The sequence below is a fragment of the Rhipicephalus microplus genome, chromosome X (assembly GCF_043290135.1).
Source record: "Rhipicephalus microplus isolate Deutch F79 chromosome X, USDA_Rmic, whole genome shotgun sequence".
Lineage (NCBI taxonomy): Eukaryota > Metazoa > Arthropoda > Arachnida > Ixodida > Ixodidae > Rhipicephalus > Rhipicephalus microplus.
This window is the reverse complement of record NC_134710.1, coordinates 279844834-279860388: the sequence shown is the minus strand read 5'-3', so window position 1 is coordinate 279860388 and position 15555 is coordinate 279844834. Positions and strand designations below refer to the sequence as shown.

The 15555-nt window shown below is 45.4% G+C and overlaps 1 protein-coding gene across 2 annotated transcripts in view; it reads left to right on the top strand.

The window, feature by feature from the left end:
• Nucleotides 1-3941: 3941 nt before the first annotated feature.
• Nucleotides 3942-15555, top strand: part of LOC119168311 (endothelial lipase) — a 75939-nt gene continuing 64325 nt past the window's right edge. Inside the window, exon 1 of one of the 2 annotated variants that reach the window (XM_075879230.1) lies at nt 3942-4005. In XM_075879230.1, coding sequence (XP_075735345.1) covers nt 3953-4005 — 53 coding nt within the window. In that variant the 5' untranslated portion in view covers nt 3942-3952. The remainder of the gene's footprint in view (nt 4006-15555) is intronic. The other variant, XM_075879232.1, reaches the window with a different exon arrangement.

The following is a 15555-nucleotide window of genomic DNA, read 5'->3' as shown; positions in this document are numbered from 1 at the left end:
AGCACTGGCACGTATTTTTAAATGTTTTGAATTGTTGCGTTAATTAGTAGTATTTGCGTCAGCGAATAAAAAAATACGAGTATTCTGGTGCCTGGGAATTTACAGGATATATTTTTATTACCACTACATTAAAATAACTCTTCCGGTTTCGATATCAACGCGGCGACATCTCATTGATGTGTTATAGCAGCACGACCTCACGGGCAGACAAAATATTGACGTACCAACTGAAAAGCTCTCGTCTACTTGTCGTGCACGTAAACAACTATTAGTGAATTGTCGTTCAGAGAACCTAGCAGTGACTTCTGTGATTAAGGGGCGTGCAAGACGCTGGGCACGCAAACTTAGGCATCTGAATTGAATCGGTGAAAAAATGACCGCTGCAGTGCTGCTGGTTTGCTAATGCTCAGCGACAAACATTAAAAAAATGGCACATCTCACGTTCAGTGGGAATCAATAATATATGAAGTATGAATGCGCAAGGTTGGTATGTTAAAATCAGCACGTCATTGCGAGCCAGACGGACGTAGTACCCAGTTAGCCCAAGTAAAATGTTATGTGCGCTCATGTATCTAGATAGCTTGCACGTGTGTTGTTTATAGTCGCGTAACGACAGCATGACTAACGCTTGCAATACCACCGCCAGCAGTGGTAGGCATGTAAATTATGCAATACATGACTTCCATGCAAAGATATTCACGCTGGCGCTAACATTTGTTTTCGTCGTCCACTTGTGTCACGCAATTCTAAATTAGGTATATGTGGAGTTACCGAAATGACCACGAGTGCATCATAAGTGTGACATGTAGTCATGTTCTTACATTGCACGCATGTCATGATTATCATGTTTGCACCAGTCATATACCTTCGTCATTCATACGAAAATTGGTAAATGTGAAGCCAAACGACCGCGAGTGTGGTATGAGTGCCACAGGTAATATAAAGCTTTACATAACGCGCTTATCATGATTATCATGTTTGGACGTGTCACTTACCTTTGTCGTCCATTCACGTTACTTAATACAAAGTTTCGTACATCAGCCAAACGCTGCAAGTGCATTATGAATGTGGCATGTAGTCGTATCACACACGTCATATGATTGTCAAGTTTGCACTAGTCACATACCTTTATCATGCCTTAACGTCACGTAACAGCAAATTTGGTATATGTGAAGCCAGCAAAACGGCGGTGAGTGCATTAAAGACAGCAGACTTTCCCCAGGCGGCGCTCCAAATAACGCCACCTTCAGCGCCCCCATCGACTCGCCGGCCATAATTGGGTAGTTCAAAGCGAGCCATCCGGAAGCGAACGTGCATAGGCCATCCTCTTTCGTTGGTGTTGAGGCGCGGTTTTCTGGAAATTAAGATCCTGGTAAGCTTCTTCTTTTAATCCAACCTCGCCTCAGAAAAGTAGGAAGCTCATCAAAACGAACGGCAGATACAATGCGAGAGATGTTTCAGTTATTTAGGCGTACTGCAACTGGCACGTCCAGTGCAAGCGAGCATTGCATGACATCGAGTAATCGCTCCGACGTTCGCTCTGTAAACTTCAATGCATTAAACTTGAGCCCACACATGACGTCAAAGCGATGAAGTACATACGCGAGCAACATAGCCTATGATCGATGGTACCAAGCTTGCTTTATCTGGCATGAAGAGCCCTGGCAATTTTCGCCTTTACAGGTACATTATCCACCGATATCTCGTTTCGTGTGCATTTTACTGTTTTATTACGCGTGCTAGAATGCCCTCTTGATGGTTGTCGTCTGTTTGTATCTACTGCAAATGGGGATGCATGTGTGCCCACTTTTTCGATGTACAACGAAAGGCATAGCTCCAGCAAACGCGGAGACCAACGGCAAAAAAAAATCATTTTGTGATTTACCTGTACCACGTACGTGTTCGCATTTCCTAGTTAAAGCTGCAGCTTAGAGTCTTCAAAGCTCTCAGACTTAAGGTTGTGCAACTTCAGATTATCGCTAGTCGCAGCGGGTGTGATACTTATCCCGTGCGTCACCTGTCTACAGCTGCATGGCACGCACCACGGTCAGAGGCTCTGTTAAGCTTCATAATCAAAGTTACCACGGTTGTCCGTCAAAGCTACAGAAAGCAAAAACCGGAGACCTACATGGGCACACTTTCTTATGCGAATTATTGTGGAGAACACGAGTAATTCGTCCACCGAACACGTTTGCAACGGCCCGTATCTTGCGCTCTCACCACTCTGCTTCTTGAAGGCTGCACAAATCAGTAAAACTGAGTCATTTACGTCCGTAGCAATTCACAACGCAACAGTAGCGTTGATTGATATCTTTTTTTTTTGTAGAGGGCGGAGGTGTTGCGTCTGCTTTTGTTTTCGTTGTCGTCCTGGTTAGTGAACCAGTAAGCACTTCACAGCAGTTCGTTGACGCATCTGACCAGCGGAGAGGAATTCGTAGCTGTTTTTCTGACTGTTCAATGCGAAAAGACGCCTAATATTTCGCTCAATTTTTGTTTCGTCCGCTGCAGCTGTACCTGGTTGCGCACCAAACTGTGCGAAGGAGTCGGGCTTTGCACTACCCAAAACTGCGTTGACTGGTGGCACTGCGTGTCCACAAAATTCAAGAGTCTATGAGCGTATCATGTAGTCATAATTTACATGACATGCATGCCGTGATTATCATGTTTAGACGGGGTATTTACCTTCTTCGTCCGTTCGTGTCACGTAATACTAAATTCGGTATATGTGTGGCTTTGTGAAACGACCGCGAGCGCATCGTCAGCGTGGCATGTAGTCATGTTCTTTCATGACACGCATCTCATCATTGCCATGTTTGCACCAGTCATATACCTTCATCTTCCATTCACGTCTCGTAATGCCATATTTGGTGTATTTAAATATAGCGAAACAACCGCGAGCGCATCATGAGCGTGGCATGTCGTCATGACTTACAGACATGCATGTCAGCATTTCCACGTTAGGGCCTGACGCTTATGTTCGCCATGCAGTCATGTTATACTGTCCCAGTTTTGCAACATGTCATGCGAACAAGACCACCGCAAGAGCAGCAAGATCATGACATGTAAATCATCACATTCATGATATACGTGTCAAGATTTTTATGTTATGAGTGGTCTCTTAAGCCTGTTATTGGTAATCTATTGCTTTCGTATATAAGCAGGGTGATTGTCTTCTGAACTGAAAAGAAGCATCCTTTTTTCCAGCGATTTTGTTAGCATAAATACTTATTTCTACGTACGTTTGCTTAACGTGGGCAGTCTTTCAAGAATCTATTAAAACTTATTTACGAATGCGTACTCTCGTCTCCTTGGAATGGCGAGCACTTGGGCATGCAACATCTGCGCCAACGAGAAAACGCTTGAGCACATTCTATGTCATTGCTCAGCATACCAGTCTCAACGACGTATTACGGAAGCCAAGCTCCGTCAGCTGGATTCACGGCCGCTTACAGAAGAAGGATCCTGGGACCTTGGCCGACGGTCTCCCATACACGCAAAGCCACGAAAGCCCTCTTGCACTTCTTAAGGACCACCAGACTTCACGACCCCTTGTGAAAGAACAGTGTGACACGATGCTGTGTAGTCTCGAGCTTACTATTCATCCTTCTCTTTCTTACTCCTCTTCTTTTCTATCTCTTTCTTTTCTATTATTCTCTCTTTCCCCCACACCATTTTAGGGTAGCCAACCAAGCCAAGCTTGGTTAACCTCCCTGCCTTTCCTCTCTATTTATCTCTCTCTCTCTCTATTAAACGTTGTTGCACAGTATACAATGGCACAATGCCAAACGTCTCATTTAAACGTGCTAACACTACTGCATTCCGCAGACTGCGCAGATAAACCTTCGTGCTCCGCACAAGAAAAAACAAATATAAACAAGAATGATGCACACAGCAGTTGACGGACAGCTGCTTTATGTACCTGTGTCATGCGAAGCGTTCAATCAGGCCCAGAATGCCCAGAAATACCACGTTTTTACCATACGTTCTTGAGGTAGCAACCTGCAGGTAAATAGGACTGTATTTCTTTATTTATCTATTTGTTTATTCGATTAAATATTTATTTATTTATTTTTGTTTCTCTATTTATGACTAAAATTTTAAAATAGGCCTTTTTATATGGAAGAATAGGATGAAAAACAAAAACAAATGTATGTATGACGTGGGTTAAATATTATATTCACGGGTATATAGGTTGCAGAAGTAGACAACAACTTTATTTGTTATTTTATACATATAAGTATTTCTTTTTATTGAAAAGTTTGTTAAAAATATGTTGCTGCGCGAATAGGGCACCAGCTGCTCTTTATTCCTTAAAGGTGTCTAACACACGTTGGGTGTAAATCTAAGAGCGTAACAAGTCCACAAAACATGCAGTATAGAACTTGGCGTAACATTCAAGGCTCGTACAGGTTTAGTGACGTTTCGCTAACACACTTATTCGCTAACGTTACTAAACCTGTAGGTATATATAACTGCTGCAAACAAGATAATCAGGACATGCGGGTCATGTAAGAAAAGGATAACATACTACGCCCAGGATGTGCTCGCTGCCGTTTCGCTAGCTTCACATATACCAAATTTGTTATTACTGACGTGAATGAAAAACGAAAATAAATGACAGTCCAAACATGATAATCATGATATGCGTGTCATGTAAACATGATTACATGCTACGCTTACGGCGTGCTCGTGGCCGTTCCGCTTGCTCCATATAAACCAAATTTGGTATCACGTGACGTAGATAGACGACGAAGGTAAATGACACTTAAAAACACAATAATCACGACATGGAGGTCATATAAGACATTATTTACGTCCTCCTCATAATGCTCTGCTATTATTGAAGTGACATACCAAGCTTTCTCATTCGCGCTTTGCAAATGATTGATTCCTAGTGTACGTGAGATCAGCTCATTATTATTATTATTATTATTATTATTATTATTATTATTATTATTATTATTATTATTATTATTATTATTATTATTATTATTATTATTATTATTATTATTATTATTATTATTATTATTATTATTATGGGAATTGTGTTGTTCTTGTTTAGACACATGAGGCGAAAAAGCAAATAAGGCAGAAATGGCTGCTCAAAGCCTTCCTGCTCCTAGGAGAAATGTTGTCACAAAGGAAAGGGGAAAAAAAGAAAGGGAAAATAAGAAACAAATATTACATAAGATGACAAAAATAATTAGTAATAAGAAAAAAGTCTTAGCTTCACCACAAGGGTGAAAAGCAATGAAGGTCATAGCAACAAATGAAAGAGTCACGCAAAGAACGGCAACCAGATATAACCTTCAAGTGCGCTACTCAATACAAAAGAACGCCCAAAAATAGCATACACAGGACTAGCGCGAGCTAACAACGTTCACATCTCAGCACTCAACGAGCTGCTCAAATTCAAAAGACGCACAAAACGTATACGCCCAGGTATGCACAGGGTGAGTGTGAGCTAACTACGCTTTAAAAAAAATTACTCCGAGGTCTGAGTACAACGCTTCTCTTCAGCGTCCCCCCTATTTGAAGCAATTTTTGCTCTGAATGTCCGGAGCAAAAAAAAATTTTTTTTCAGCTCGCCGGAGCGATTGCGTGGCGCCGCCGGAGTACTCTTTACTGGCATTTTCCCCCGGCTGGCCGGACTGATTCTGTGGCGCCTCCAGAACATTTTTCGCGGGTTTTTCACTCCAGCTATCTAGAGCTTTTGTATGGTACTTCCGGAGTATTTTACGAATGTACTTACTTCGTTCGGACGGAATTTCAGTAATTTGAACCAGTACTTTTTTAACGTGTTTGCTCCGCTCTTTATTTATTGTATGCTGATTGTTTCACGCATTGGTTCGATGAAGGAAGTCCCAATTCTCATGCAAGCACTGCAGAGGTACTGTGTATTCTTTTTCTACAGAGCTGTAGCAGATGAAATTCAAGGAAAAACTTGAGTTTTATTGTTTGATCTATTAAAAATAGATGCGAATTCTGGATGATTACCAAAAACTTCAAAAGAAGAGACATGAATAAACAAACATGCCAAAAGCCACCAAAAACAAAACACAATAAAACAGACCCTATGACATTAACAGCCCTCTTAATTTGTAGCGCAGCGCTTCAAAATGAACCCCACATAGCTGCGAAACGATGCACGACACACAAAGAGAGCGTGGCCACCGAGAACAACTCTTCACCACCCTCGAAGGACCATCAATCAGATTCATTGATGATGAACGGGTTGAGCTGATTGCTTCCTGCACAATTTTGCAAAAAAATAAATATACATGGGAACAGCAAATCATGCGAGAGGCACGTAAACTCAGCCACGGACACTATACAGTCTGTGAGTCTATGAGAAGAAGCAACATCTAAAACTGACCCCCCCAGACACACGAACACACGGGCACGCACACACACACGCACACGCACACACACGCTCACACACAGGCGCACACACACGCACACGCGGGCACATACACACACTCACACACGCACACACACGCACACACACACACACGCACTCACACACGCACACACACGCACACACGCGCACGCGAGCACGCACACACACACGCACACACACACACACACGCTTCCGTAGGAGACGGGAATGTTGTAGGCCCGTGTATTCAGATTTGGGTGCACGTTAAAGAACCGCAGGTGGTCAAAATTTCCGGAGCCCTCCACTACGGCGTCTCTCATAATCAAATTGTGATTTTGGGACGTTAAACCCCACAAATCAATCAAATCAATGAAATCACTCACACACACACGCACACGCGGGCACGCACACACGCTCACACACACACTCAAACACACACGCACACACACACGCGCACGCGGGCACGCACACACACACTCACACACACACGCACACACGCACACACACACGCGCGCGCACACGCACACGTGTGCACGCACACACACACGCACACACACACACGCATGCCCACACACACGCACACACACACACAAGCACACACACACAAGCACACACACAAGCACACACGCACTCACACACGCACACACACGCACACACGCACACGCGAGCACGCACACACAAACACGCACACGCACACACACACTCACACACTTTCGATGGAGGCGGGAATGTTGTAGGCCCGTGTATTCAGATTTGGGTGCACGTTAAAGAACCCCAGGTGGTCAAAATTTCCGGAGCCCTCCACAACGGCGTCTCTCATAATCAGATTGTGGTTTTGGGACGTTAAACCCCACCAATCAATCAAATCAATCAAATCACTCACACACACACACACACGCACACACACACACGCACACACACACGCACACACACACGCACACGCGGGTACGCACACACACACTCACACACACACGCAATCGCACACACACGCACACACACACACGCACACACACACGCGCGCGCACACGCACACACACACGCACACGCGGGCACGCACACACACACGCACACACACACACAAGCACACACACACAAGCACACACACACGCACACACACACGCACACACACACACACATAAACACACACACACAAGCGCGCACACGCGGGCACGCACACACACACGCACACACACACACACGCACGCGCACACACACGCACACGCGGGCACACACACACACACAAGCACACACACACGCACACACACATGCACACAAGCACACACACATAAACACACACACACACACGCACACGCGGGCACACACACACACACACACACAAGCACACACACACGCACACACACATGCACACAAGCACACACACATAAACACACACACACGCACACGCGGGCACGCACACGCACACACACACGCACACACGCACACACGCACAGACACACGCACACACGCACACGCACACGTGTGCACGCACACACACACGCACACGCAAACGCACACACACACACACTCACTCACACACTTCCGATGGAGGCGGGAATGTTGTAGGCCCGTGTATTCAGATTTGGGTGCACGTTAAAGAACCCCAGGTGGTCAAAATTTCCGGAGCCCTCCAATACGGCGTCTCTCATAATCAAATTGTGGTTTTGGGACGTTAAACCCCACAAATCAATCAAATCAATCAAATCACTTACACACACACACACGCACACACACACACACACACACGCACACGCGGGCACGCACACACACTCACACACACACACACACGCACACACACACACGCACACGCGGGCACGCACACATACACTTACACACACACGCAAGCGCACACACACGCACACACACACGCACACACGCACGCGCGCGCACACGCACACGTGTGCACGCACACACACACGCACACGCACACGCGGACACGCACACACACACACGCACACACACATAAACACACACACACACGCGCACACGCGGGCACGCACACACACACGCACACGCGGGCACGCACACACACACGCACACACAGCACGCACACACACACACACACAAGCACACGCACACACGCACACACACACACACACACGCGCGCGCACACGCACACGTGTGCATGCACACACATACGCACACGCGGGCACACACACACGCACACACACACACACGCAAACACACAAGCACACACACACATGCACACACACATGCACACAAGCACACACACATAAACACACACACACACGCACACGCGGGCACGCACACACACACGCACACACACACGCACACACAAGCACACACACACACACACGCACACACGCGCACACACACACACGCACACACGCACACGCGCGCGCGCGCACACGCACACACACGCGGGCACACACACACACACACGCACACACACACAAGTACACACACACACACGCACACACACACATGCACACACACACACGCGCGCACACGCGGGCACGCACACACACACGCACGCACACACACACAAGCACATGTGGGCACGCACACACACACGCACACACACTCACACACACGCACGCACACACGCACACGCGGGCACGCACACACACACACTCACACACACGCACACACACACAAAGACAGCAAGAGCCTTCAATATCAAGAAGCACATACGGTGTAATCTGGTTTCAGACAGCCGTCACATGATAGAAACACACCTCCCGGACGCGAACTAAGTTTAAAGCTGGGCAAAGTTTTCTATGTATTTCTAAATTAATAGCGCTACCTTTGCTGAAACATTCAAAAGAAATTTTTACTAAAAAAATTCTATTTCAGTACTTTTGTAGACGGCATCAGCAATGTTCCACCTAATTTCATCAAATGATAATTCTGAATATTACAGCCGCATTTTAGTGCGTGCTCATCGTCATACTTACACCAAAGTGGGCCTTTACAGTATGCATGGTTGCGGCCTGTTTTTAGAGAAAGCCTAGCTTCACCTCCTTTGTAAAATAATTTTCGAGATAACTTGGAATAATTCTAATTTGTAATTTGCTCTGCACGCTTTGTTTTGGTACTTGTCGTTGTGAACATTTTTCAAAGTAGTTATTGTATGAGAAAGCATTTCTTCAAGAAGAACAGCTTAAAGCACAAAATAAGGAAGAGTTCACTACAACGTAAAAAACAAATAGGCAATAATAGGTACAAACATTACTACATCTAAGCCAACTGCACTTTCACAGAAATAAGGGAAAGCCGACCAGTTTACTCCACTGTTCGGAGACTACAGAAGGTGGTGCACGTGTAAGCGTCACGACGAGCGTCTCACCCCCGTATTCTATAACGCCCTTTCGCTAATTGTTCCACCTTCACTTGAGAAAGCTGATGGGAGCGCCATCTCTAGGCAGGGAAAGTCACTACATATCAGTGATAAACTGTTGCCATTCTTGAGTAGCGCAGCGTCATTTTCAGCCGAGCAGCAGAGCAGTGCTCAACTATGTCAAGTGAAGGGTGACTGTCGGGCCGAGGAGCGTTTGTGAATACGGGGGTCAGGCTTAAAGAAATTTTCTCTTCCTTTCTTCGGTTAACAATCCAGCGTCGTTGCATTTTCTAGGTCAGAACTACGTGTCAGCACTGTTCGCACTTCCATCTTTCACCAAAAAAAAAACTGCAGCCACAGCCACGACAGCACGACTGAAAAGAGAAAAAAAAATACAGCAGCAAGGATAGTAATCTCCCCCGTCATACACAAAAAATATGGCTAGTTTTTCGAAAGGGTGCCTTCTTTCTCTCTTTCTTTCACTACAATGTCCCCTCCGTCTTAGAATGCTGAGCCGGGCTGTCATATCGGTTAACTTTACTACCCCCCCCCCTTTTCACAAAAACGTCGAACGCTGCACGACAAGTTCTGCCAAGCAACTGCTCTTCTTTTTTTTGTATTCCTCGTCTTTAGTATCGTCAATTTGTTTCGCCCCTCTCTTTCGTTTCCTGAAAGCACCACGTCCCGCGAAAAGTCTGTTATACTTCTAGATTAATATCTCAGATACCATTTATCCAACCAAAATCGCTTTTTCACAAGTATGAGTGTGTGTATGCGTTCTAAATGTATGTACCATTTACATTGCCCTACCTCAATTTACTACATTTTTAAAGAATTAACACTGAAATTATTTATTCTGGTTTTATTTGTTCAGCTTACATATTCTAACAAAATAAGTTTTTACGCAGTGGTAGACCTCGACCTGGCGTTTATTGATGTGGAAAGTGGACAAATTTAACCGATTATGTGTACTAACAAGACCAAAAATATATGTTAACCAGTTAGGTTTACCTATCACAATTATTAACGTTTGATATAATCAACCTAAAACTATGATCTTTTCTAATGTTGCATATCTAGTCAGCCTTCCAAATATTACAGTGACTTGATGCAATTTACCGAAGCTATTATGGCGTTAATGATGCGCAAAAAAGTACTGAACAACCACAAGCGCTTGTGGTGTTCACTTTTTTTCGCGCTACATTTACGCCATAATGATTCAGTACCAAGTCGCTGACCTCTCAATATCGCTTTACCGAGGTAATATTAAGAAATAAAACCCGTAGTACAAACAACGGATTATCGAAATTCCGCGGATTTCTCACTGACGTCTTGAGAAATTACCCAAATATTGAACACATCTTTGGTTTATCAACCGAAAATCATCTAATCTAAGCACTATCTCACAAGAATAACACAGTTTTTTCGAGGAGAACTAATTCACCACTTTTTCGCCGCACCAGCAACCGCCGGGTCCTTCAACACTCGCGAGATCACTATGTGTCATTCACTGCCAGGAACCATCACACGATTACCATTCGCACAACTCCCTGCTGTTGTTGATAACCTTCGTTGCTGCTTGTCGCTTGTGATATTCAGAAGGTGCTCACAACGATTTCTTTTTCTCCAACGCGGCCGAACGCTTCGCACAATCCTCACTGCACCGGCTTGGCCCGCGCGATTTTGGTTTGTGGGGAACGGCCTCCCGGCGGCGACGCTTCCTACGTCACTCCTCGAACAGCCAATGAATGTCAGTGAGCGATGACGTGGAGAAATTAGAGAGCATCCACCAAGGCAAGAGCGCTGCGCGGGAGCATTTCCGGAGGAACCACGGGAGCATAATCAGAAGAATTGCCCCATTTCTTTCAGGTTTCCTTTGTCCGGCATTCACTGGAGGAAAATGGTGGAAAACGAATGCATTTGCTCCGGTACAATCTGGTTTTAGTGAGGTCACCGGAGCAGAGTAGGCGCATCCTTCTGCGATTACTCCCAGATTCGTATATTTTTGTTTACAGCGATAGTCTGTCGCAGCTGTCACTTCACTTTGTTTGCAAAGCGCGCACTGTTCGCAAACGGAGAGACTGCCGCCAGCGAAGTAAGCTTTGTGCGCCCTGTGACGACAACGCAATCGTTCCGGTAAAAGCTCAAGACCAGCAACCACCCATTTTTTTTATATTGACGTGCGATCATTGGCCGGCTAATCTGTCAGCGCTCGTTCCGGGCGTCCAGTTATCTGATTCTCAAAACAGACTAGCAAAAGGCAGCTTTACAGGGCTGCCCATCGCAAGCGCGCACGTATTCTAGTTTGTTTTCCTGCTACGCTCCTTAAAACGCCGTTTATTCACTCGGTGGTCGAAACTCGCAAGTTCAGGTTACACGAAGACTGCGCCCTTTCAGCCATTTCGTAGGAAAAGCTGAGAACACGATGATGTATTCCCCGAGATCAGCCTACCGCAAGCGGTAATTGGCGAACATAAATAGGTAGCCGTTACTACGGCGAAGCACGTGCGCTTTTGTGGATCAGTAGCCATCAACGCGAACTGCAGAGTGACAGGTAGCCCGCTTACCTATATGGACGCCCTTTTACAGTCGTCACCGACCGCCACTCATTGTGTTGACTCGTCAACCTTCGGGATCCTTGCGGCCGTCTAGCGCGCTGGGCACTTCGGCTCCAAGAGTATAACTTCATAGTCTCGTACAAAAGCGGTCGACGACACGCCGACACAGATTGCCTTTCGCGCATGCCACTTAGCACTAAAGAGTGTGACGCCGATGACCTCGATCACCTCGTAGCTTCTGTGTCACCAATGTTTCCGAACCTCAGTACTTTCAAAGATGAACCGCGAAAGGACACCAAGCTATCATCGCTTTGCACAGCTCCTACGGCATGCCATTTCTGTGAACGCAATGGACTCCTATATAAGAAGAACTTTTCCAGCACTGCCGCACGTTTCCTCCTGGTAGTGCCAGAAAACCTTCGGACAATGATTTTAGGTGCTATGCACGACGATCCTACGTCCGGACATTTAGGTTCTGCGCGGATGCTTTACCGTGCTAAGGAACGCTTTTATTGGCCAGGAATGCGACAGTAAGTCGAGGCGTATGTGGCCAGCTGCACACAGTGTCAACGCCACAAACGCCCATCTACTGGTCCGGCTGGTCTTCTACAGCCCTTGCCACCTTCAAGCACACCTTTACAACAGGTGGGCATTGACCTCGTGGGCCCTTTTCGAAAGTCGGCTAAGGGCAATCGCTGGATAATTGTATGTGTCGATTACCTCAAGCGCTACTGCGAGATGGCGGCCATACCAACCGCAACTGCCAGTGACGTCTCTGTGTTCCTGCTGCAGCACGTTATCCTCCGACATGGCCCACCTCACGTGATCATCAGTGATCGTGGGCGACAATTTACGGCAGATATAGTAGAAGAGCTGCTTCGATTGAGTGAGTCCCGCCTTTGTCACTCGTCGCCATACCATCCGCAAACAAATGGGCTCACGGAGCGCACCAACCGAACAATTGTAAACATGCTCTCTATGTATGTGGCATCCGACCACAAGAACTGGAATGATGTGCTACCATTTATAACGTACGCGTTCAACACCGCTAAGCACGAGACAACAGGCTATAGCCCCTTTTTCTTGATGTACGCACGACGGCCACGGCACACACTCGACACAGTTTTGCCATTCTCGGCACACGAGAACCTCTCAGTCACCGAAATCCTCTGCCTTGCAGAAGAGCCGCGTCGTATTGCTCGTCTACGCACTTGGGCATCACAGGAAAAATCGAAGGTACGCTATGACGTCCGCCACCGGCCTGTAACTTACCATCCAGGCGACTTAGTGTGGCTGTGGACTCCGGTACGAAGACGCGGGTTATGCCAAAAGTTCTTGGCCACATACGAAGGACCGTTTGTCGTTCTCGACAAAATCACGGAAGTCACATACACAATAGCTCGCCTCACGAGAAGTGGTAGAACAGCCGCTAAAACCCAAGCAGTCCATGTCGCTCGGACTGAAGTTGTACACACCAAGGTGAATCAGTTACCTCGCCCGGCGGGCTTCGTTTGCGAGGGGAAGAATGTTACGCATGCCTGGGAAGAAAACGAAGATGGGTGAACATGCTGGCTGCCCCAAGCTGGAGGAAAAAAGGAAGACGACGACACTGCGATCATCAACCTGTTGGCCGCTCCGGCGCTTCCCTTCGCGACCAAAATAAACGGCCCCCTTCAGCCGTATACGTCCTGGTTCTCTTTGTGCGTAACAATATATATATATATATATATATATATATATATATATATATATATATATATATATATATATATATATATATATATATATATATATATATATATATATATATATGAGATACAACAGACAGTAATGCCAAGGAATGTACAAGGGAAGTTATTAGAACCAATGGAATGTAAATAAGAAGAAAGAAAAGTGGATGAAAAAATAAGCAGCCACGGCTGGTTATTTTTTTATCCACTTTTCTTTCTTCTTATTTACATTCCATTGGTTCTAATAAGTTCCCCTGTACATTCCTTGGCCTTACTGTCTGTTGTATCTTATTAATATTGTGTGAAAACAAGGAAAAACGAGCCCTTATTTATACACCTATTTCCCTTATATATATATATATATATATATATATATATATATATATATATATATATATATATATATATATATATATATATATATATATTGTAGTCAAGAATAGACGACGACGAAAGACACAACCAAGCAAGGAACCACCAGCATCACTATCAGCACCAGACTGCAGCTCACGCTTGCCCAGATTCTTGCTGCTTGACTCCCACCGCTTTTCGACGCTTCATGGTTAACGTTTGTCGGGCTTCTCTAATGCCCAGCTTCAATAAAACACGTCACAATACATATGTACGGGGAATGACGGCAGACACAAAGTCGACCGTCGATCAGCAACTTACATGCGGTGAAACGCGTCGATACCTATACACGTGCCGTTGAATAATCTAGCGTTATCGCTAGCGGCCACATAGGTTCCAGAATGAACGGTAATATTCGCGAAGTGGGCCTAACCTTAACGAAATTATCTATGACAGTTCCAATCCCAAAGCTTCTCGAACATTGCAGGTGCGATTTCCGCAGAGAATTCTGTACAGTGTAACGGGGCGATAACAAAAAAAAAAGCAAGGAATGTGACAATATTTCTTGATGAGCAGTGACTGCTACGTAGCGACACTCTAAAATAAGATGTTCACGTGTTTCACATGAGACGCGAGAGAGGCATAACGGACAATCCGCGTGTTTTGGACAATACGATCATTCACGCTTTATCACTGGGTGAACATTCACCTGACACCTATGAATGAACTTTGTCACTATAGGAGACATTCCATGACCACGCACGCAGAGAAAGAACGATCCGATTGTGAAACGCTGGCCTGGGTTATGGTTACAATCGCGATCAAGCAATAGAATGCCAAGCCGAAAAAATAACGTACTAAGGAAAATGTACCAATACATTTTAGCAGCAGCACAATTAGCTCTGAGGAAGCAAAAAATATTTAAAGAAGAGGAAGTGTTTTTAGGATAACTGAAAAGGTTTAACAAACCAATATAATAGTTTGAGCGACAAGTCAACGTACTGACTAAAACTAAGTTACAGCCATCTCTCCAGTCTCCTGTTGCACTTTTTGCCGCTCGCGTTTAACAAATTATCCCAATCTCAAACCTGGTTTAGTCTATGGGCTCTTCATAAGGTTTGCTGATTTTTCTGGTTGAATTTAATTTCATTTTTCTGGTGCATCTTATTCCACCTTCTTTGCAGGGGCACATCATTACGATGACATATGCGATTCACTTTAGCCACGTTGCATTGTCTG